The sequence below is a fragment of the Carcharhinus amblyrhynchos genome, chromosome 15, assembly GCF_965287045.1.
Source record: "Carcharhinus amblyrhynchos chromosome 15, sCarAmb.v2.hapA, whole genome shotgun sequence".
Lineage (NCBI taxonomy): Eukaryota > Metazoa > Chordata > Chondrichthyes > Carcharhiniformes > Carcharhinidae > Carcharhinus > Carcharhinus amblyrhynchos.
Genome location: NC_137338.1, coordinates 21,164,100 through 21,189,550, shown reverse-complemented (window position 1 = coordinate 21,189,550; position 25,451 = coordinate 21,164,100). Strand labels below are relative to the sequence as shown.

Here is a 25,451-nt window from a genome sequence, read left to right as displayed (position 1 = left end):
CATGCCGCCCGTATTTTTTTTAAAACCCCTAAGCTAATCCCAATTGCCCACATTTGACCCATATCCCTCTATACCCATCGTATCTATGTAACCATCTAAATGCTTTTTAAAAGACAAAATTGTAGCCGCCTCTACTACTACCTCTGGCAGCTTGTTCCAGGCACTCACCACCCTCTGTGTGAAAAAATTGCCCCTCTGGACACTTTTGTATCTCTCCCCTCTCATCTTAAACCTATGCCCTCTAGTTCTGGACTCCTCTGCCTTTGGGAAAAGATATTGACTATCTTGCTGATCTATGCCCCTCATTTTTTTAGACCTCTATAAAATCACCCCTCAGCCTCCTACACTCCAGAGAAAAAAGGTCCCAGTCTATCCAGCGCCCCCTTATAACTCAAACCATCAAGTCCCGGTAGCATCCTAACAAATCTTTTCTGCACTCTTTCTAGTTTAATAATATCCTTTCTATAATAGGGTGACCAGAATTGCACACAGTATTCCAAGTGTGGCCTTACCAATGTCTTGTACAACTTCAACAAGATATTCTAGTAGCAACAGAGTTGGACAGTTGATAGACATTGGAAGAGGAAGGTATGATCAACTAAGTGAAATGATGCAGACAAATCAAGAAAGAATGACAAGTGCACTTCACTAACAATCAGAGAAGGTGATCTTTGCAACTTTGATTGCCAACATCTCTGTCCTGTGACAGGGCTGGAAACCTGATTAGAGAGGCTGAAACATACAGCTGCAGGAAAAAAGGGCATAGATTTGAACGGCGACCACACGCTGAAGGGTTTTGGAAAGGAGACAAGATGGAGCAGTTTAACCCCAACAGAGGAAGGATTTATGACCATTTGAAAGGGAGGGGGACAACTGATGGTAGCAATGGATAGCTGAACTAATTATGCAGCAGATATGTTCACATCTATGGACTTGAGAGAGCAAAGATGGAGACCATACCAAGCAAAAAGAGAGTGTAGGTTTTAAAAGGGACAAGGGCACCAAAAACAGAGCTTCCCACAATTCAGAAAGCCAGGCAGCGAAGGATACAATCGGAGTTTGATCTTTATCACTTAGCAAAGCTTTTTATTTAAGAGACACTCATTACACATAGTCCACCAACACCAATTTCAATCTGTTCTACCCTACCAACTGAATACAAACAACTAAACACCCAATGGATGTACAATTAATGGAGTAGAGGGAGCGATTGAGAAACTTAATGGCAATTGAAGTATTGTGGTGAAAGAAGGAGTAAAAATCAGGTAGTTAGGAATTTGAAAGCATCTTTTAGACTGATGGAGGTTGGCATTTTTAAAATGGCGGTCAACTGAGTATGTCAGCATCTATTATGCTCTATATTTCAGACTCTGTGCACTTCAAGTAGCTATTATTCTGGTTGACCCCAGAGTGGTAGAGGAATCAGACAATATGCGATTCATCTAACCAATCCGCAGGCATGAAATTCACTTTTTTGATGAAATGCTTAAAGGAGAAAAATAGCTTCTTATTATAACTCCAAACACTGATCGACATTATTCAGCAAGATTCACTAATCCTATCACTATCAATTTAAAACTGAGCGAGTTTCAAATAACTGCCTTTATTTCTTTCAGACACACCGAAGGAGATGGATAAAGATCTACCTGAGCATAACACCAAGAGAAAAAGAGAGAAGGAAGATGGGAGTGCACAGCCTGTCAAAGTGAAGGAACGTAGAAAGGTGATGAAAGAAGCTTGATAAATAAGTTTTTTTTTACTTATTTGTGGGACTTGCAGATTTATTGCCCACCCGTAGTTGTCCGAGGGCAGTGGAGAGTCAATCACATTGCTATGGCACTGGAGTCACATTTAGACCAGATCAGGTGAGGATGGTAGATTTCCTTCCCTAAAGGACATTCGTGAACCAGATAGGTTTTTCTGTCAATCGACAATGGTTTCATGGTCATCAGTAGATTCCAGATTTTTTTTTATTGAATTCAAATTCCACTATCTGCCGTGGTGGGATTTGAACCTAGGTCCCCAGAGCATTAATGTAAAGTTTATTTATTAGTCACAAGTAGACTTACAATGAAATTACAATGAAAATCCCCTAGTTGCCACACTCCGGTGTCTGTTTGAGTACATTGAGGGAGAATTTAGCATGGCCAATACATCTAACCTAGCTGAGTTTCTCTTTCAGTAGATTAGCAATAATACCACTAGCCAATCAACTCCCCCATATCTAATGCATTATTTGATCGCATTAAGTTTTCTTTGATAATTGTTTATTCTCTAATTGTAGGGAAGGGAGAGCTGGCACCAGTTACAGTGGAAGCCATTTTATTGGGATCATTCTAGCATCGGAATATTTATTTTATGAAGTCCATCGAGCAAAAGCTATTCTAATTTGCGCAAGTGCAATAGCCATCTTTGTTTCCTGAAAATGCCTCAATCATTAGCCAAGCTACAGTACCAAGCTTGGAGGAGATGATTGGGAATAATTCAACATTAAATGAAATCTGGTGTAAAATGCATACTATCCATGAATAGTGGAGGCATGTGATCCAACACTTCCTTATTGCAAAGTTCTTCACCATCTGAACTAGCAATAGTGGATGCTATGGGCAGCAGAAGATAAACTGTGAACTCATAATTTAAGACAGAGAGATAATTGCAAATAACTGAAGAGTGAGATGGTGCTAAGCACTAAGCAATCTAATTCAGAGAGAGAGATCATCACTGTAATGAAGTGTGCATGGTGTCAAAACAGGACAGTCAGGGAGATTCCACCACCACCACCACACCTCCCCCCCCCCACCCCCACCCCCAGCCCACAGAACAGAATGGTGGGGTTACATGTAGTGCAACATAAACCCGAGATCGTGGTTAAGGCTGTTCTCATGAGTACAGAACTTGACTATGTGTCTGCAAAGCGATTCTGTATTGTTGTACGTCTCGAAGGCCGCCTTGGAGAAGTTTACTCAAAGATCAGAGGCCGAATGTCCTTGGTCACCAAAGTGTTCTATGACTGGGAGGGAACACTCCTGCCTAGTGGTTGTTGTGTGGTGTTCATTCATCCATTGTCATAGCATCTGCATGGTCTCTCCAATATACCATGCCCCAGGACTTTCTTTCCTGCAGCATTAGGTAGACTATGTTGGCCTAGGCGTATGTATCGTGTACCTGGTGGGTGGTATTCTGCCGTGTGATTGTGGTATCCAGCATGACCTGGCATGACCTGTAGAGGTTATTGTGACAGGGTTGTGTAGTGTCATGGTCACTGTTCCTCTGAGGGCTGGGTATCTTGCTGTGAATGATGGTCTGTTGAGGATAGGTGGCTTTTTGAAGGCAAGTAGTAGAGGTTCATGAAAGGTCACTTCCTGAAATGTTAAATCTGCTTCTTTCTCCCTGGATGCCACCAGGTTTGCTGTCCAATGAAGCATGATCTCAGATTCCCAGTTCCACTGTAGTTTAAAGTTTATTTATTAGTGTCACAAGTAGACTTACATTAGCACTACAATGAAGTTACTGTGAAAATCCCCTCCGCCACACTCCAGCATCTGTTTGGGTACACTGAGGGGAATTTAGCATGGCCAAAGCACCTAACCAGCACGTCTTTTGGAGAGTAGGTGGAAACTGGAACACACGGTGGTAACCCATGCACAGAGAACAGAGAGAATGTGCAGACTCCACACAATTACCCGAGCTGGGAATTGAATCCGACTCCCTGGCGCTGTGAGACAGCAGTGCTAACCACTGTGCCACCATGCCACCCATCTGTATTTTGCCTTCAGTATCAGAACCAGACTGGGTAATATTCAGACCGAAATTGTCAGCTAAGTGCAGAGACAGTGATTGATAAAATGAGAAATGATTCAACTCAGGATCCATAATAAACTATATTCTGTGAATTGTTCAAAGAATCAGAAGTTACTTCTGTCACCTGAAAAAGACAGTTATGGGCATATAGGACTGCATCTTATCCTCCTGATGGCAGGTTTGAAGTGGGTGGGGGCATGTAACATCCACTGGATGCCCATTTTGCCACCCACCCACCCACAGAGGCACAGTTGTTTGCACTCCTGCCTCACAGCGCCAGGGATCTGGGTTTGATTCCCGGCTTGGGTCACTGTCTGTGTGGAGTTTGCAAGTTCTCCCTGTGTCGATGTGGGTTTCCTCCTGATGCTCCGGTTTCCCCCAACAGTATGAAAGACATGCTGGTTAGGTGCATTGACCCGAACAGGCGCCCAAATGTGGCGACTAGGGGAATTTCACAGTAACTTCATTGCAGTGTTAATGTAAGCCTTACTTGTGACAAATGAATAAACTTACTTTATTGAAGGCCTTACGTAGCCAATTAGTGACCGCTTAATGGCTTCATTCCACCACTGCTAGCACTTCACCCATGCCGGGAAGAGGCCCATGCCATGTGGGAAGTCCAGCAGCTTTAGCTGCAGGGGCTGGTGTTGGGCAAGTGAGGGGAAACCTCCTCTAGACACCACCCAGGTCCCAATGGAGCAACTACACTCAAAGCCATTCCCATACTTAACTCTACTTTTAATTCGGCCCCCCCTAAACACCCCTCCATCACCCTCCTTGCTGTGATGTCTAACCCCACACTTACCGGTCAGTCAAGGCTCCTGGGATGTGACTCCCAGCGGAGACTACCAGTGGAGATGCCCCAACCACAGAGTTGCCAGCCAATCGGATTGAATAAGATCGCTAAGGTGGGACTTCCTCCTGAAAAAGAGGCAGGAGTCTCGCCTTAAAGCAATGAACACTGTTAGGAACAGGAAACTGTTGGGATCATGGGTGGGTTAGGGGGGGACCTAGGGGAAGGGTGTTGCAAGGGTTGGGGGAATAAAAGAGGTGGCATTGGAGAAGCAGGTGCCACCCCTTACAATCCAGCACGTAATTTCATTACGGTTGAGATCATTTCCGAGTGCATGGCAGTGTGTGCATCCACTCTGCTAGCTGTTCAGCAAGTTATGTCATTTGGAAGTTCAGAGGCATTTCCCATTGACAGCACTTACACAAACCTTTGCCTTGTGCAGACAGTTGCTAACAGTCTGGTTATTGTATTTAATTTTACTCTGCAGCAGATAGAATATTTCATTGAGACAGAAGTGGAGGAAATTCGTGGAGCAAATCCACTGAAGAAGAAGAGGCGAAGGAAGGTAAACAGAGCAAAGTGATGGAGAAAATTGCATCAATATAAATGTTTAGAAATGAGATAAGATTCCGTGACACCACCTCCTATTACTCAGTACCTGCTAATACCTCACTTAACTCCTGATATCTCAGCTGCCTTATCAGCAATGCTTGCCAACATTATTCAGCACTCCTTTTCCTTAGATGTAATTTCTTTTCCTTTTCAAAGTTACATCATCATGATCCCATTCAAAGGATCCACCGGTGTAACCTCCATCCACTGCCCCATGTGTAATCTTTTCTCTCACACAATTCCTCAAATGTGCCATTGTTTCCCCTGCCTCCTGCCTGACTCTTAAAGCTTGTTCCCTGCTCACAGCATTTGAACCACCCTGGCCAAATCATCTTCCAAGACTGTGATCAAGATGTGTGTTGGTTCTGTTTGAACTTCTCTGTGCTGTTTTAAACAGTCACTCATGCCATTCTATCCCATGACCTTCCTACTATTTACCAGCGTTATGGGACTGCCCTTGCATGATTCAACTTCTAACTGCTGGTGCTTCTAAGATGTGCTCCTTCTTCCTCGACCGAGATTTTCCAACTATAATTGTTGACAGGGCCCTCAACAGTGTGCAGTCCACCTCCCGTGCCATGACCCTTAAACCCCCTGCCCCCCTCTCCCTCCCAGAACAAGGATAGAGTCCCCCTTGTTCTCACATTTCACCCCACCAGCATGCAAAGCATAATCCTCTGCCATTTTCCCCAACTCCAGCGTGATGCCACCACCAAACACATCTTCCCTTCACTCCCTCTGTCAGCATTCCGCAGAGACCATTCTCTCCAGGCTAACCTAGTCCACTCTTCCACTATACCCAACACCTCTCCCATCACTCATGGCACCTTCCCATGCAGAAAGTGTAACACCTGCCCCTTTACCTCTTCCATGCTCACCATCCCAGCCCCAAAACATTCATTCCAGGTTAAGCAGCGTTTCACTTGCACCTCTTTCAATTTGGTATATTGCATTCGCTGCTCCCAATATGGTCTCCTCTATATCGGGGAGACCAAGCGTAGACTGGGTGATCGCTTTGCTGAGCACCTTCGGTCTGTGCACAGTCAGGACCCTGACCTTCCGGTTGCTTGCCATTTTAACATCCAGCCCCCATGCCCACATGTCTGTCCTTGGCCTGCTGCAATGTTCCAGTGAAGCTCAACGCAAACTCATCAGATCAATAGGCACGTTACAGCCTTCCGGTCACTGTACCTGGCAGTGTTGCAATAGCAGAGTGACCAACTGTTGTGTTTTTCCTAAATAATTGGCGAGTTCCAAGCTGAGTATCTTCATAGATCTGTCCAGCCATGAATTCACTAACTCCTTTCTAATTTTGCAGGGAAGTTCAAAGTAACTGTGTGGCTTGTAATAGAGTCATAGAGATTTACGGCATGGAAACAGGCCCTTCAGCCCAGCCTGTCCATGCCGCCCCTTTTTTAACCACTAAGCTAATCCCAATTTGTTTGGCCCATATTTCTCTGTACCCATTTTACCCATGTAACTGTCTAAATGCTTTTTAAAGACAAAATTGTACCCGCCTCTACTACTACCTCTGGCAGCTTGTTCCAGACACTCACCACTTTCTGTGTGAAAAAATTGCCCCGCTGGACCCTTTTGTATCTCTCCCCTCTCACCTTAAACCAATGCCCTCTAGTTTAAGAGTCCCCTACCTTTGGGAAAATATGTTGATTATCTAGCTGATCTGTGCCCCTCATTATTTCATAATAATAATAATAATAATAGTGGTTTACTAGGCTGATACCGGAGTTGAGGGGGTTGAGAGGGTGGTGAATCTCTGGAATTCTCTGCCCGTTGAAGTGGTGGAGGCTGCCTCGCTAAATATTTTTAAGACACGGGTTGATGGGTTTTTGATAGAGGGGATTAAGGGTTATGGGGAGAGGGCGGGAAAGTGGAACTGAGCAGCGACAGATCAGCCATGATCTTATTGAATGGCGGGGCAGGCTCGAAGCGCTGGATGGCCTACTCCTGCTCCTATTTCTTATGTTCTTATAAATCTCTACAAGATCACCCCTAAGCCTCCTCCATCCAGAGATAAGTCCCAGTCTGTTCAGCCTCTCCTTATAACTCAAACCATCAGGCCCTGGTAGCATCCAAGTAAATCTTTTCTGTACTCTTTCTAATTTAGTTATCTTTTTGTCTGACACTACAATAACCGTTGCCAAACTAGTGATCTCAAAATTATCGATAAATATGGTGTTTGTGGTTATGTTTTGCTGCAAAGTGTCTACTTGAAACTTGTTAATCTGTTTTATTTGTAATTGTAGAAGATTTCTGATATTGTCAGCTCCACTCCACAACCTGCTGTCCCTGCTGATTTGCAGAATATGATTATCCAACACTTCAAACATGAACGGTCTGTAATAGAGCTTGAGGAACTGAAACTGCCAGGTATGGAACACATTTTCTCTAATATACTGTAAGAGTCACACTCAGTGAGGATTACAATAATATTTCCCCGAAGAGATTTTAGTCAAAAGTTAAGTTTATTAGTCACAAGTAAGGTTTACATCAACACTGCAATGAAGTTACTGTGAAATTCCCCTGGTTGCCACAGTCTGGCTTCTGTTCGGGTCCTAACCAGCACGTCTTTCAAATTGGGGGAGGGAACCAGAGCGCCTGGAGGAAACCCACGCAGACATGGGGAGAACATGCAAACTCCACACAGACAGTGAGTCTGAAACAGGGAATTAAACCCGGGTCCCTGGCCTTGTGAGGCAGCAGTGCCAACCACTGTGCTACCATGCCTTCAGGATATATTTGGATATATATAGTCAGGATATATTTGAAATGAAAACAGAAAATGCCAGATAAACTCAGCAGTTATGGCAGCATCTGTGGAGAGAAAAAGTGTTAATGTTTTGAAACAAAATGCCTTCTACAAACTGTCGACTCTTCGGCAGAAGGATCATTTTGACTCAACATATTACCTCACTTTCTCTCTCCACAGATGCTGCCAGACCTGCTGAGCTTTTCCAGCATTTTCCCTTCTTATTACAGGTTTTTAGCATCCATGACATTTTGCTCATATTTGAAATGCTTTGTGATTTCTTCTGATTCCAGTTTGTAATTTCAGCGCAGAAAATATGGCATATCATTTGTTAGATTATTGAGATATGAATATAATTTAAATAAAAACTTTGACACTATAATTTCCTATGTTAGGGGTTGTTGAAAAAGATGCAGTTTGGATTTAAATTAACAATAACAAGAGCTCTGGCCTGCACAGAGTACAAACTGAAACTCTAAATAGCAATACCCTAAAGACATCATCATCAAATCATGTGATCAGCTCTTAAAGCAATCATGCAACAACTTAAATATATAACAGACACTTTATGTTTTAAACTGGTTTATGGAATGTGAAGAAAACGCATATAAATTTTGATAATCATAGGGTTTCATTTTTTTTCAGATTCTTGTTTTCTTGAGAGCAATGACCTCACACACACCCTGTCCTCCTACTTGAAGCAAGGTAAGTGGCTCACACACAATACTATATATCATCACAAGGTGTACCACAGGCTGCATCTGAAGAAAGACAATTTATTTGCACATCTCCATGCTAGTATTGGTTTGAGAGCTTGAAGTTGGATAGATAAAATGTAGATTGTGAGTACAGACTATCAGTATGGATAGAATGTGTCCAGTAAAAGTACAGACTATCAGTATGGATAGAATGTGTCCAGTAAAATAAATGGAACATCTGTGGCGTGTGAACTTTAAATCATTTGGCATTGCGGCAACTGGGAGTTACCAAAGCGTCCAGTTGCCGAATGAGCATGATAATGCAATAGCAACCCAGCAGTGGTAAATTCAAATCACATCATTGCAGATGATGAAATAGGATGGAGCGACAAAAGAAATGCACTGTTGTAAAAGTCCAGCTGGTTTATCGTATCTATCCGTCAGGAAAGGGAGATTGTCACTCAATCTGGTCAGATTGCATGGTAACGAATTTAAAAAAATATGTTTATTAGTCACAAGTAAGGCTTGCATTTGCACTGCAATAAAGTTACTGTGAAATTCCCCCAGTCACCACACTCCGGCACCTGTTCGGGTCAATGTACCTAACCAGCATGACTGTGGGAGGAGCACCCGGACGAAACCCACGCTGACACAGGAAGAACGTGCAAACTCCACACAGTGACCCAAGCTGGGAATTGAACTCAGGTCCTTGGCGCTGTAAGTTCTAAACACGGTGCCATCGTGTTCCCCCCCCACCAAATACCCCACAGTATTCATGCTTTTTCATGCCTTCAACACAGTCTTGATTCACAATAAATACTGTCACATCCCAAGAATAAATTTCTAAATGTATCTAAACTAAGGCTACATACTGTGGAAATCTGAAATTGAAATGGAAATATTCAATGGACTCCACAGGTCGGGCAGAATCTGTGGAGAGGAAAATAGGGTTAGCATTTCAGGTCTGGCTTTTGCCAGAAAAATATTAGTTCATTGTATGTGTGATCCATTTATAACTTGTAATTGACCTTGGTACATATTTAATATTATTACAAACAATAGTTAAACTATTCTAATAGAGGCACACCGCTTATTATTGCCTTGTAATGGTCACTTCTCTTTTCAATCCTTATTGTGAACTGCTTCCTTGTTCCATGCCTGGGAACAGGCATTGCATGTGTTTACATCAGTCTTGATGGCTTTTTTTGTTCTGGATAAGGGCAGTGGCCCGCTGTCAGAGGCTGTTAGTTTGAGGAGTGCCACTCTGCACCAAGCATGGCTGGAAAGGAGACTCTCCTGCTATTACCTGCTGGCTGTAAGATGTATAGGCAGGATTTACATTATCAATGCATATTCCGCTTGTTATCAAGTCCTGGAGTTGACCTTGAACCCAGAGCTTCTGGCTCAGAGGCAGGGTTGTGACCCACTGTGACACAAGACCTTCTGTACTAAAGAAGATATACAAGTTGTACCTGTTTATCAGGAGAACAAAGTTTTTCTTTACTTTGGAAACAGTGTCGGGTTTCCAAAAATTCCAAAAATCCAACTATTTCAGCACAAGTGGAAATAATTTTGATTTGATTTGATTTATTATTGTCACATGTATTAACATACAGTGAAAAGTATTGTTTCTTGGGTGCTATACAGACAAAACATACTGTTCATTAAGAAGGAACCGAGAGAGTGCAGAATGTAGTGTTACAGTCATAGCTAGGGTGTAGAGAAAGATCAACTTAATGCGGGGTAAGTTCATTCAAAAGCCTGACAGCAGCAGCGAAGAAGCTGTTCTTGAGCCGGTTGTTACGTGACCTCAGACTTTTGTGTCTTTTTCCCAAAGGAGGAAGGTGGAAGAGAGAATGTCCGGGCTGCGAGGGGTCTTTAATTATGCTGGCTGTTTGCCGAGGCAGCGGGAAGTGTAGACAGAGTCAATGGATGGGAGGCTGGTTTATGTAATGGATTGGCTACATTCATGACCTTGCAATCTTGGGCAGAGCAGGAGCCATACCAAGCTATGATACAACCAGAAAGTTTTCTCTGATGCATCTGTAAAAGTTGATGAGAATCATAGCTGACATGCCAAATTTCCTTAGTCTTCTGAGAAAGTAGAGGCATTGGTGCGCTTTCTTAACTATAGTGTCAGCACTGGGAGACCAGGACAGGTTGTTGCTGATCTGGACGCCTAAAAACTTGAAGCTCTTGACCCTTTCTACTTTGTCCTCATTGATGTAGACAGGGGCATGGTCTCCTTTACGCTTCCTGAACTCGATGGTAATCTCCTTCGTTTTGTTGACATTGAGGGAGACGCTTTATCAGAATTAATAATCAGCTGGGACTTTTCCAACCTCCAAGTGCATGCAGTGAGCCATTGGCCGCTGGTTCTGCCAAAGCCTATGGGCTTTTATGTAGCTTACCCGCCCTGCTGCCGGAGAACCCACCATGAAGCATCGACATCAGTGGAACAGGAAGATCCTGTTGGTGGAAGGGGCTGGAAAAACATATCATGCCTATAATTTTTTTTCACATATCACTCAACTTCAGTGTTGAAGTTGTGTGGGAGCAGAACATGGTGCAGCTATCAAAAGATCTAGGGGCTGTTTCTTGAATTTCAAAACTCAAGCAGTAATCTAATCAATACCTTTAAAATGATAACTGGATTTGAGTGTAATCGAACGGAAATAGTAAGCACGGTGAGGAAGGCATAGTGGCACAGTGGTCAGCACTGCTGCCTCACAGTACCAGGGACCTGGGTTTGATTCCCGGCTTGGGTCACTGTCTGTATGGAGTTTGCATGTTCTCCCTGTCTCAGCATGGGCTTCCTCCGGGTGTTCCCGTTTCCTCCCACAATCCAAAGATATGCTGGTTAGGTGCATTGGCCATGCTGAATTCTCCCTCAGTGTACCCGAACAGACGCCGGAGTGTGGCAACTAGAGAATTTTCACAGTAACTGCATTGCAGTGTTATTGTAAGCCTACTTGTGACTTATAAATGAACTTTTACTTTAGCTTCATAGTGTGCATTGACAGGGTTTTGAACATCTGGATTTTTTGGTTTATTATGAATCTTTTAAATAGTTTTGCATTGAGTTGAAAGTTACATATTCTGTGTTGAGCAAGCTTTGGACCAGTTTAGATTTTTTCCCTGTTTAGCATAGATTTGATAAACATAACAAATGTCTCCAATTTAAACTGATTGTTGCCTGTCTGTCTACAGTTTGTCGTAAATGGGTGAAGTTGTGTAAGAATCATACCGAGAACAAGTCTGTGCTAATGTTGATAATCTGCAGCTCTGCCCTCCGAGCCCTGGAAATGATCAGGTAAAGGAAGAACTTTCATGACCTTTGGACATCACAGTGGCACAGTGGTCAGCACTGCTGCCTCAGAGTGCCAGGGACCCAGGTTTGATTCCCAGCTTGGGTCACCGTCTGTGTGGAGTTTGCATGTTCTCCCCATGTCTGCATGGGTTTCCTCCAGGTTCTCCGGTTTCCTCCCACAGTCTGAAAGACATGCTGGTTAGGTACATTGACCTAAGTTAAGTTTATTTATTAGCCATAAGTAAGGCTTGCAATAACAGTGCAATGAAGTTACTGTGAAATTCCCCTAATCACCACAGTCCTGCTCCTGTTTGGGTCAATGCATCCAACCAGTACCTCTTTCAGAATGGGGGACGAAACTGGAGCACCTCCACGAAGACACAGGGAGAATGCGCAGATAGTGAGCCAAGCCGGGAATCGAACCCAGGTCCCTGGTGTTGTGAAGCAGCAGTGCTAATCACTGTGCTACTTTGCAGCCACTCGAACAGGCGCCTGAGTGTGGTGACTAGGGGATTTTCTCAGTAACTTCACTGCAGTGTTAATGTAAGCCTACTTGTGACTAATAAATAAACTTTAATTTCTTTCTAAAGTATATCTCATCCAACAAATTTTGTTTTCTGGAGTGTGGTAACATTGTTATTACAAACAAATGTATCGGTTGGTTCCAGTTAACAAGGTTCCACAAATAGTAAGTCTTGATGGTGTTGGATGAGGGAAAAGCATAGAAACATGGGAATTAGGAGCAGAAGTTGGCGCAGTCCTTCAAACCTGCTCCACCATTCAATCTGATGATGACTGATCTCTCCCTGGTCTCCAATCCACCTCCCCACCTGTTCCCCATATCCCTCTCCCTTTTTTTAAATAGAAATATATCCATCTCCTTCTTAAAACCATTCAATGATTCAGACTCCACCGCGCTATGCGGCAGCAAATTCCACAAATTCACCACCCTCTGCGAGAAGTAGTTCCTCCTCATGTCAGTTTTAAATCGACCACCTCTAAACCTGTACCTGTGACCTCTTGTTCTAGATTGCCCCATAAGAGGAAACATTTGGCCCACATTTATTTTATCGATCCCTTTTAAAATTTTATATACCTCGATCAGATCCCTTCTCATCTTTCTAAACTACAGCAAGTACAAGTCCAGACTGCTTAATCTCCCCTCATGCATCAACCCCTTCATCGACCTCATAAAACCTTGGTCAAGTCACGAAGTGAACAGTCTACTCCACCTCAAGTAGTGTCAGAGATATTTAATGTCCACTAAACAGGGACTGTGGCCACTCATCCAAAAGGGGGCATCTCCAACAATGGAATCTCAGCACTGTATGGAAATGCCAGTCTAAAATCTATATTCAAGAGTTTGAGCCACAGCTTTTTGGCTCAGATGCAGACTTGCTACCACAGAGTGAAGCTTTTCCAAAATTACATCTGGAAACATTTTTAAATGTTTTTCTTATTCATTCATGGGATGTGGGTATTGCTGGCTAGGTCAAGATTTATTGCCCATCTTTAATTGCCTTCAAGAAGATGGTGGTGAGCTGCCTTCTTGAATCCTACACTCCGTGTAGTCTAGGTCCATCCACAGTGCTGTTAGGAAGGGAATTCCAGGATTTTGACCCACTAACAGTGAAGGAATGGCGATATATTTCCAGATCGGTATGGTGAGTGGCTTAGATGGGAAATTCCAGGTGGTGGCATTCCCAGGTATCTGCTACCTTGTCCTTCTAGATGGTAGCAGTCATGGGTTTGGACAGTGCTGTCCATGGAGCCTTGGTGAATTCCTGCAGTGCATCATGTAGATGTTTTACACTGCTGCCACTGATACCACTGGTGGAAGGGATGAATGTTTGTGGAAGGAGTGCTAATCACATAGCTATTTTGTCCTGAATGGCATCAAGTTTCTTGAGTGTGAATTCATCCAGTCAAGTGGAAAGTATTCCATCATGCTCCTGATCTGTGCCTTGTAAATGTTGGACAGGCTTTGGAAAGACAGCAGGTGGTCTCAGGATTCCTCACCTCTGACCTATTCTAGTAGCCACAGTATTTAAATAGATAGACCAATTTAGTTTCTTTGTCAGTAGTAACTCTCGGGATGTTGAAAGTGAGGAGTTCAGCAATGGTGATGCCATTGAATGTCAAGGGGCGATTGTTAGATCCTTGTTGGAGATGGTCATTGTCTGGCACTGGTCTGGCGCAAATGTCACTTTACACTTGTCAGCCCAAGCCTGGATATTGTCCAGGTCTTGCTGCAATTTGGACATGCTACTATAGTTAAATATTTCTTTGAAGTGTAAAACCATTGTTACTGTAATGTATTAGCTTTTTTATTGCATGTAAAATTAAACTTGCTCGCTATTACATTTTGGAGTTTTCTTTCCCCCCCTCACTTCATAACTCAATGCTTTTTTCCATTGGTGGACTGGATTTTCTCTGAACCCAAACCTGAATCTTTGTACAGTACTGTGAGTGAGTTAACTTGACCAACTTTAACTTCATTTCCGATTTGATGCCCACTGGTGTCATTTAAATGAGGCGTAAGTTGATTTTTGCTCAGGCTTCAAGCATTGAGTGTAGAGTGCTGTCACTGCACTCATTTTATCCTCCTTCTGGGCACAATTCAAATTTCCTGGCCCTCTTTATTCTGCCGATGTAAGAATGTCATTCCTAGTGAAGATAACTAGACTAGAATTATAGAATCTCCACAGCGCAAAAGGAGGCCATTCAGCCCATAAATTCTGCATCAATTCTCTAACAGAGCATTTTATCTAGGCCCTGATCTTATAACTGCACATATTTACCCTGCTAATCCCCCAAACCTACACATCTTGGAACACTAATACTGGTAGACTATATATAGCCTGATAGCCATCTAATATTTAACTGCTACAGACCAAGTTCTGACGTGAGGCTCTTTCACTTGGTTGCTAGTAACCTAAGCCAGTTTAGCTCAATTGGCTGAACAGCTGGCTAGTGATACAGAGCAATGCCAGCAGCGCAGGTTCAAATGAGATTTTCATTAGGGACCTGCCTTCTCAAACTTGCCCCTCACCTGAGGTGTGGTGATCCTCAGGTTAAATTGCCACCAGTCTGCTCCCCCCTCAAAGGTGAGAGCAGCCTAAGGTCATCTGGGACTATGGTGACTTTATCTTTTAGTGACCTATCAATACTAACGTACTAAACTCCAGGAGGAGCTGGCAGCTTTTGGAATTATTGATAATGGGAGTAAACTGGAGGAAAGGAAAAAACAAATTGTCTGGATAGAAAGAATATTAACTTCACTGGGTGCAATGTTCTCTGTGTAATAACACGCACAGTTAACATCCCTCTCTGAACTTCTTAAATGCTGGGTTTTAATCCATTGAAAGTAAACAGGCCATGACTATAGTGATTGTATCTCATTTGTTTTGGCAGACTGATTACAACTTTTAAAGGTGACCATAAGGTTATAAAATTGTTTGCGAAGCATATAAAGGTAAGCAAGAATCTCAGTAGAGTTTGCATTATTTCAGCTAACTTTTAATAGGTGATAGATGTTTGTGGGGTTTCATTTTACTTTATTTGTTAGACTTGCTGTGAACTGATGAAATCATTTGGCAGTAACTATTTCACATGTGCTTCTAATGGGCGTGAAGGAAAGAAGCTCTTCCTTATTTTTGAACAAAATGTGGTCGAACGTTACTACACTTCCTCCACTCCACTACCACCCAACCCTTGCTTAAATGAGTACAAACTGTTTTGCCAGCACCAATCCGGCAACAGTAAACGTGGTGACCGAGAAAAATGTGATGCTTTCTGTCTATGTTTGATTCAGCCCTTATATTCCATTTGAAAAGTTATTGTTGCCTTGTGCAAGTACCTCAGAAAAAGATCATTGGCAGAATCCTCCAGACACACAAAGGTAAATCTGTCAATGGACAGGGAGCATTTTGAAAAACATTCATCTGTAATGAATTCTTTCCGGTGTTTCAGTGAAGCAGCTGATAATTAATTTAATGAGGAAAATAGTGTGAAAACTTTACCTGTTGCATGGGAGAGAAATTAGTCCTTGTTCCCACTGGATAACATATAGGTTTAGGGCAACAGTTTCTGTTCTCAAAGAATAGTACAACACAGGAACAGGCCCTTTGGCCCATCAAGCCTGCGCTGATACATGATGCCTTTCTAAACTAAAGACCTTTTGCCTCTATGTGGTCTGTATCCCTATATTCCCTGCCTATTCATGCATCTCTCAAGATGCCTCTTAAATATTGCTATTGTATCTCTTTCTACCATTTCCTCTGGCAATGCATTCCAGGCACTTACAACACCCTCTGTGTAAAAAACTTTCCTCTCACACTTCCTTTCAAACTTCTTCCCCTTTAACCTTAAATCTAGTAATTGACATTCCTACCCTGGGAAAAAGACTGTGTCTATCCATTCTATCCATGCCTTGCAAACTTCTATCAGGACGTCCCTCAGCCTCCAGCATTCAAGTGAAAACAAACCAAGTTTGTTCAATCTCTCCTTGTGGCTAATACCCTCCATACCAGGCAACATTCTGGTGAACCTTTTCTGTACCCTCTCCAAAGCCTGCACATCTTCTGTTGTGTGGCGATCAGAACTGCAATATTCCAAAAGTGGTGGCCTTATAAAGTTCTGTACAGCTGCAACATGCTTTGCCAATTTTTATACTCTATCCCCCGACTGATGCCTTCTTGATGATCTTACCCCCTTGTGTTGCCACTTTCAGGGAACTTTGGACATGTACTCCTAGACCCTTCTGTATACTTCTAAGGGTTTTGCCAGTTACTGTATACTTCCCTCCTCATTAGACTTTACAAAATGCATTACCTCGCATTTGTTCAGATTAAGTTCCATCTGCCATTTCTCTGCCCAAATCTCCAGCCTAACTATATCCTGCTGCATTCTCTAGCAATCTTCCTCGCTACCTGTAGCTCCCGCAATCATTGTGTCATCCGCAAACTTACTAAGCAGATCACCTATATCCTCCTCCCAATCATTTATATAGATTACAAACAACAGTAGTCCCAGCACTGATACCTGCGGAACATCAACAATTGCAGATCTCCAATCAGAAAAACACCCAGAGGAAATGCACAAACTCCACACAGTCACCCAAAGCCGGAATCAAATCCAGGTCCTGGCGCTGTGAGGCTGCAGTGCTAACCACTATGCCACCGTGCCAACCTTAAACTAACTTCTCCGGGCCTGGACTTCTCTTTCTGCTTGTTGGAAAAGTCTCTGTGTTTAAGACAGCACTCAGGACTACTCTGCATATTTAAAGAATGAGTCCACTGATTTCCGGTGGGTGTTCTCATCTACTCTCTGTGACCAAACCAGTTCTTGCCTGTAAGTGTGGCAGCTGCTAAACTGGAAACCAAAAACTTGCAAAAGCCCAAGTGAATGAATCTAATCCAAATGAAGATTGACTTCTCGTCATCTCCCTCAACTGGCTGTCATGTGTGCTTTATTCAATTTATCTGGATCTATAGAAACCAGACATGCAGTTCTTGTGTGTTAACATTTAGTTACATTTTTTTTTATTCATTCTTGGGACACAGGCATCACTGGCTGTCCAGCAATTATTGCCCATTCCTGATTGCCTGAGGGCAGTTGAGAGTCACATGTAGGCCAGACCAGGCAGATTTCCTTCCCTAAAGGACATCAGTGAACCAGATGGGTTTTTCCACTAATCGACAATGGTTTCATGGTCATCAGTATATTCTTAATTCCAGATATGTTTTATTGAATTCAAATTCCACTAGCTGCCATGGCGGGATTCGAACCTGGGTCCCCAAAACATTAGTTGGGTTTCCAAATTAATAGTCGAGCAATAATACCACTAGGCCATCGCTTCCCCATAATTTGAAGCTAAGAAAAGCAGGAATTCTTCTCCTGGGTCACTCCAGCCCCTCCCCTTTGTCTCCATATCCAATCTTCAATGTGGCATATCAGTTCTCTCAAGGTCAGTGAAACAAGATAGTTTGAATTATGTGTTTGTGTGCGGTACAATTGGTATTCGTTCTGTGATATTGCAATTTATTGTAGAAACTTATCGTGTTCCCTTTCTCATGCAGGTGGAAGAACAGATAAAATGGCTTTCTAAAGGTGCCGTACATCTTGGTGTCGGAACGCCAGGACGGATTAGAAACCTGATAGACCGAGGTAGAATACCCAATGCTATTTCAGAGGGTTTGTTTATACGCCTTCAGTTTATTCAGAGAATTAATCAGCCATTATTTTATGTATGCTTAACCCTTCCCATCCAGTGTGCATTACAGTTAAAATCGGCCATGGGACTCACCTGCCAATGTCCCACAGTGATACCTTCGTTTGCAATTTTAACCTGTTCCTCTGAGTAGATGAGAACACCCATCAGAAACCAGTGGACTCATTCTTTAAATACGCAGAGTACTCCCAAGTGCTGATTTAAACACAGACACTTTTCCAACAGGCAGAAAGAGAAGCCTGGGCCCAGAGAAGTTAGTTTAAGGATGGCACGGTGGCACAGTGGCAAGCACTGCAGCCTCACAACGCCAGACACCTGGGTTCGATTCTGGCTTTGGGTCACTGTGTGGAGTTTGTGGGCTTCCTCAGGGTGCTCCGGTTTCCACTTAGACTCCAAAGATATGCAGGTTTGACAGATTGGCCATGCAAAGTTGCCCCAAAACATCCCAAGGTGTGTAGGTAAGAAGGATTAGCCATGGTAAATGAACAGGGTTACAGGGATAGGGCAAGGGGAAAGGGTTTGGGTAAGATGCTCTATCGGAGTTGAATGGCCTCATTCTATACTGTAAGGAATCTATGATAATGAAGGAGTAGGAAGTGGGAGAGGAAAATGAATGGCCAGGAAGAAGAGGGGGAAGAAGATGGGGGGCTCAGTGAAGGAGAAGATGGCGACAAAGGCAGGAGCTATCCATCTTGGGGGCAGGAGGATGGAGAATGTCACTGTTAACTGACAGGGAGTGAGGGAAAAGAGAGAATGGGACAGAAACTGAGAGTTATGTTATAAGATAGGAATTTTGGAGGATGCTGCAATTAACTGGTGGGGAGCAAGGAATGAACTGGGTGTGAGGGGAAAGAGTTCCACTTTGAACAAATGATGGACAATAGTTTTGAGCAGCATGGAAGATGGGTGTGAGTATGAACTGAAATTGAAAGCAAGAAGGTGGGTAGGTGCATTGGCCATGTTAAATTCTCCCTCAGTATACCCGAACAGGTGCCGGAGTGTGACGACGAGGGGATTTTCACAATAATTTTATTGCGATGTTAATGTAAGCGTACTTTGACACTAATTGAATTAAAAAAGTAGATTGCTGGATTGATTTTAGGGAAAGGCGTGCCCTTATGGACAGGAGTCGTTTAAGGAGCAGAGTGTTGCTGCGAACGTCTGGGGTGTTAAATTTTTCTCAAGCTTACATGTTTTGTGCCTTCAATGCAAGTGAAGAAATATTAACACACCTCAAGTTTAAATTGCAATCCTTGTGCTGCTTGTTTTTGCATATTTTAGATTTGAAATCCAAGGCTTATTCTTGGATATTGTGCCAGACAGAATAGAAGAACAAAATAGACAAGGGAAAATTAAGTAATGTCTATATTTCAGTCTGACACACACACACATACCACACCACCACATGTATGCATGCAAACACACACACAAACACGTTCATTACTATAAAATTATATCTTAAATTATATGTTTTATTTTTCAGTTTAATTCAACATAAACTGAATTGTCAGTATGTGCACATTCTAAGATAGAATTTATTTTAAAGGGGAAACAGATGAAACTAAATTTCTCCAAATCCCCAGAGGTTATAAAGCACATTTATTGTACTGATACCTGTGCCTCTCATTCACCCCTTGTAACAGGTTTGTGTGTTTCAGAAATGCTGGCTAGACAGCTTGGAAGCAAACATTTTGACCCAGGTTTTTACAGAGCTGAACTAATTCTGTTGATGTTTAAAATGGCAGGTGGGACCTGATTCTGAAATTTCCACCCCCATTCTCACTTCTGGCAATTTTTGCTGGCACAGGGGTATAGGTAGCAACCCGGCATTCTCGGCCTGACCATCTGCATTGTGGTGTTAGGCATCTCATACCTCTGCCATCATTTTCATGGAGTTCATAATGAGGCCATCTGGCAACTGTATCATCAGAACAAGATGACCAGACAGCTGTTTTTCCAGATGGCCTCGTTATGAATGCTTTGCTCCAAGCCCTCCAAGACTCACTAATACAATCATGAGGGGGCATTTGAATCATTGATAAGGCGTGGAGCTGTGGTGAGAAGTGAGGGTTACAGGGCCTAACAGCCTTTAACATAGCTAGTGAAAAGTTAGAGACCTGAGGCCAATGTATCAGCCAGTCTATCTCGGCACTCACCCATGGTTGCCTCCAGAAGCGGCAGGCCCAACTTCATCCTGCTCCTGCCTCCCCGGAACAAATGTATGGCAAGTGGGGCCCTTTTAAAGGGTCTAATCCTGACCTTTTCACCTCCTCCATGGAAATCTAGCCTTTCGTATGTTTCACCCCTCCTGTCAATACATGATACTATTCCACTGCAGTGACATTATAAATAGAAATGGTGGGGTTCAACGCAGCCTTCTCCAATCATGATGTAAGAGACAGGCACTGCAAGCTTACACAAGGGACAAGTATGTTAAAATTAATCACCTCACAAGATTACTTCTCACTCACATTTCAGTGCTGAAGTGATGACAATCGTGACTAATGATTGTGAATGTTAACTCTTTCCTGCTGTCCAGATGGACTCAGTCTGCAGTCTCTGAAGTATGTAATCCTTGACTGGAATTGGCGTGATCAGAAGCTGAGAAGATTAATGGATATACCAGAGGTATGACTTACCAAACTACCCATGAACAAGGCATGCCTTTATGTTTGAGAATAAAATTCTCCAGCATTTACATTTTCTCATATCTCCCAGATTAATGCAAGTATGCTTATTGTCACTGTGTATCGACTGCAGATGAATTAGATCCAATTCAGTGAGTGGTCTATAATTTGTTTGAAGAAGTTAGTCATATTCCAACAATAAGTAGGTCTGAAACATAGTTTAACATCTGGGACAATTTAATGCTGCAGAAGTTATTACGCAACAAGCACAACGGGTTCAACATGTCCCAAGTCACGATTTATTTTCTATTTAGGTGCAGCTGATGAATCTATTCATAGCAAATAGAACTAAATGGAAATGTCCAAGATTTGTTATGAGAAGAATATGGTACACCTTACTAACCAAGTGGAGCAACACTGTGGTTAGCACTGCTGCCTCACAGCACCAGGGACCTGGGTTTGATTCCTGGCTTGGGTCACTGGAGTTTGCACATTCTCCCCGTGTCTGCGTGGGTTTCCTCCTGATGCTCCGGTTTCCCCCAACAGTATGAAAGACATGCTGGTTAGGTGTATTGAACAGGCACCAGAGTGAGGCGACTAAGGGAATTTCACAGTAACCTCATTGCAGTGTTACTGTAAACCTTACTTGTGACTAATAAATAAACTTTTAACTTTAAACTAACATGTTAAGATTAAAAGTCTTTACCAATGAATCACCAGTCTGATTTTCAAGCAATTTTAATGCAAATTGTTGTGGTCACTTTATCATGCATTGGAATGAAAATTGGGAAAGTTCTACAATGATCAGGCAGCCTACTCTGTCTGCCAGATTACCACCCAGGCAGTGAAGGGACCAAACCCCTTACAAATGTTCAATTCACAACCCCGCTCCTATCAATTTAGGAGGAATGGTTACTGACCATTTGATCCATGAACTCCAGGCTTCATCTTAGAGTCAATAGGTTTGGAATCGATACTGGTTTGTGTGGGGTGGGGGGTTGGGTGGGAATGGTGGCAGGGGAGGCAGGAAGTGGGCAGAAAGTTGCCAGGGAGGCTTTTATTAATTAAGAAATCTTAAGGCAGATGGTGGAACTGGGATTGACAAAAGTTTGTCGGATTTGCTTTTTGAGTCAAGCATTGCTGGGCAACTCTTTGGCAGGTAATTAAACTGGTCAAGGGCATCAGTGTTTAATTTCAAAAACAGCGATGGCGCTGTTACTGTATGGTGAATGAAAGCTTTATCAATATGATATATTTAGATGATTTGAGCCAGTCACACGGTGTGAACTAATCATGCCTGAACAGAGATATCTCCCCCACCCATCACCTTCTCTCTGTCTCCATATAGAAATATACATACTTATATCACTTGAACTGATCATCCACTGTATATATTAGACCAGAAATTCACTAAAGATCCTTAGACAGCATCTTCCAAGCCCATGACCATTTTCATCTAGAAGGACAAGGGCACCAGATACATGGGAACAGCACTACTTACAGGTTCCCTTCCAAGCCACTCGCCATCCTGACTTGGAAATATAGTGCTGTTCCTTCACAGTCGCTGGGTCAAAATCCTGGAATTCCCTCCCTAATGGCATTGTGGGCCAACCCACAGCATGCGAACTGCTGTGCTTCAAGAAGACAGCTCACCAGCAACTAGGGATGGTCAATAAATGCTGGCCAGCCAGCGACGCTCACGTCCCACAAACGAATAAAAAATAAGTCAGTTGTTCTTTACTATGTTTAGTTTAAAGTTTATTTATCGGCGTCACAAATAGGCTTACATTAATACTGTAATTAAGTTACTGTGAAAATCTCCTGATCTCCACACTTTGACGTCTGTTCGAGTACACTGAGGGAGAATTTAGCACGGCCAATGCACCTAACCAGCACGTCTGTCAGACTGTGGACAGAAACCGGAGCTCCCAGAGGAAATGCCCACAGACATGGAGAGAATGTGCAAACTCCCCACAGTAAGAAGTCTCACAACACCAGGTTAAAGTCCAACAGGTTTATTTGGTAGCAAAAGCCACTAGCTTTCACAGTGCTGCCCCTTCGTCAGGTGAGTGGGAGTCCTAGTCCCAAACACGGCATATAAAGACACAAACTCAATTTACAAAATAATGGTTGGAATGCGAGTGTTTACAGGTAATCAAGTCTTAAAGGTACAGACAATGTGAATGGAGAGTGCGTTAAGCACAGGTTAAAGAGATGTGTATTATCTCCAGACAGGGCAATCAGTGAGATCAATCTCACTCACATTGTCTGTACCTTTAAGACTTGATTACCTGTAAAGACTCGCATTCCAACCATTATTTTGTAAATTGAGCTTGTGTCTTTATGTGCCCTGTTTGTGAACAGAACTCCCACTTACCTGATGAAGGGGCAGTGCTCCAAAAGCTAGTGGCATTTGCTACCAAATAAACCTGTTGGACTTTAACCTAGTGTTGTGAGACTTCTTACTGTGTTTACCCTAGTCCAACGCCGCCATCTCCACATCGACCTCCACACAGACAGAGACCCAAGCCGGGATTGAACCCGAGTCCCTGACACTACTAGGCAGCAGTGCTAACCACTATGCCACCATATGTTAAATGAGCTCATCATTATCAGCTGAACATTATATGTTTCCTATTGATTATTTTTGTCTCGATTAATACTCTCTGATTTAGAGCTAAGTCTTATTCTGTGTATTTTAGGTGAAACAGGAAACACTGAAGCTGCTGGAAACAAGCATCATCCCGGCCTGTAAAACAGGACAGGTGAAACTGGGCCTCTTCTGACTCAAGTAATTTCCTGCCAGAGATTGAGCTGGTTTATTGGTTTCCTCCCTGTTTGGAAGCAGACAGTTTGACATTTTGTTATTTTAAATTGCACACTGAATCCTGACTTTAATAAAATAGGTAACATTCCTAATGGCTTGCCTGATTTGATGGCCCTTTTTTACACTTTGTAGAAGTGCATTTGGTTTTATCTCCAAGCCTTTATTTGCAAGTGAGACAGACTGGATGAGATTTTCCAGCCACGCTCTGAAACTGGAAAATCTCATCCAGTGTCCTGCCAGTTACAATTCCCGTGATGGGCAGGTCAGAAAAATTCCAGCCAGCATGTTTTATCAGTATTATTCAGATGTCGCAAGCGCGGTGGATATATGTAAACAAGTTGCATCAAGGTGAAATGTAAAGACACAAATCTTCTTTCAACTGCGTTCTTTACTATTAACTATTTTTCTTGTTTCAACCGATGCAACATGATGCAACACGGGTTGCATCAGTCACTAGAGAAGGTAAAAAGAAGTCAGAATGAAAACAGAACTATCAAAAGTTGCGAAAGACTCCAATGGTGAGGACTTTTGCAAAGAGTGGAGAGCAAGTTGATCTGGCGCAGAAAGATTTAGACAGATCACAAAATCAGGCTGAGAAATAGTGCATGGAATCCAGTTCCGATAAATGAGACTAACATAGGAATAGACATTGAGCCTGTTAGTTAGTTTACAGTAGGGGTCTCCAAACTACGGCCCGCAGGCCACATCCGGCCCGCGTCCGGAGTTTGGAGACCGCTGGTTTACAGGATACTGCACACGTTAACATTTTGGGGGAGATTTTCCAGCCACGTTGGCTGGAAAATCCCACCAAAGTTAACAGACCTTTGCAGGGTCCAACGTCCGCACCCACCCACCCACCCCCCGTCTGCTACAATTCCAGTGGCGGGTGGGACGGGAAAATTGCCCCTCTTTGAGTTTATTGGTTCATTGGAGATCACTGCAACATTGCAGTAGGCATCAGCAATAATTAAGGCAAAAGGGACCTTGGATTGTATGTTGCATGGAATAGAAGACAAATTGTGATACTCAGCTTACACAGGGCATTTGTTATGTCCCCATCTGGAACAAAGGGTTGAATAATGGACAACGAGAATGGGCCTGTACCCCACCCACGCCAACATTCTGTTAGGCATGATGGCATCTGGCCGCATCCCCGACATGATGAAATGTGGTAATACAGTAGGTGTGTGGACCTAGAAATTGGCAGCCTGCCCACCTTATTGAATTTGAAATTAATTGCTTTGTTAAGCCTGTTGGTGTATCAATTGATTGGAATAATACATGTCAGGAGCAATAAAACCCTTAGAGAATCTGACTCTCACCAAGTGGGAATCTTTTTCTTTCACTGAAAGATTGTTTTAAGATTATTAAAAGCCACTAGTTGATCTCAGCAGTTCCAGCTCCCATGTGTGCTGCTGGCATTTGCAACTCAGAGCTGTGTTTCCAGGGGTTACCTGTGCTGTTTTGAAATGTCATTAAGCCTGTAGACAGGTTCATTTAGACTTGTAACTGTACCTCAGCTTGTTTGGGTGTATAAACATGGGGATGGGGTCTCCAGTGGATACCCGTCCTCCAAGGAGGAAGAGGAGATGGGTGAGGAAGGCCTGGTGATCAGGGGCAGTACGCATTGGTGGGGCATGAGGGTGGCACCAGAGTGAGCAGCAGATGAACGGATAATGCTACAGCAATGGAGGTGCAGAAGTAACACTCATGCCACCACTCAAGTCGATTGGCACAGAATGAATTACATTCAAATGAATGAGGCACGATGCCGGAGGAGACTC

The 25,451-nt window shown here is 43.1% G+C and overlaps 1 protein-coding gene across 10 annotated transcripts in view; it reads left to right on the top strand.

Moving 5' to 3' along the window:
• The window catches only part of cmss1 (cms1 ribosomal small subunit homolog), a 323,934-nt gene extending 300,175 nt beyond the window's left edge, over positions 1 to 23,759 (top strand). For 9 of the 10 annotated variants that reach the window (XM_080203561.1, XM_080203564.1, XM_080203557.1 and 6 more), the window contains 9 exons: positions 1,617 to 1,723; positions 5,082 to 5,159; positions 7,471 to 7,594; positions 8,619 to 8,678; positions 11,882 to 11,984; positions 15,396 to 15,456; positions 18,062 to 18,149; positions 20,753 to 20,841; positions 23,543 to 23,759. In XM_080203561.1, coding sequence (XP_080059687.1) covers positions 1,617 to 1,723; positions 5,082 to 5,159; positions 7,471 to 7,594; positions 8,619 to 8,678; positions 11,882 to 11,984; positions 15,396 to 15,456; positions 18,062 to 18,149; positions 20,753 to 20,841; positions 23,543 to 23,626 — 794 coding nt within the window. In that variant the 3' untranslated portion in view covers positions 23,627 to 23,759. The remainder of the gene's footprint in view (positions 1 to 1,616; positions 1,724 to 5,081; positions 5,160 to 7,470; positions 7,595 to 8,618; positions 8,679 to 11,881; positions 11,985 to 15,395; positions 15,457 to 18,061; positions 18,150 to 20,752; positions 20,842 to 23,542) is intronic. The other variant, XM_080203562.1, reaches the window with a different exon arrangement.
• Positions 23,760 to 25,451: the final 1,692 nt, after the last annotated feature.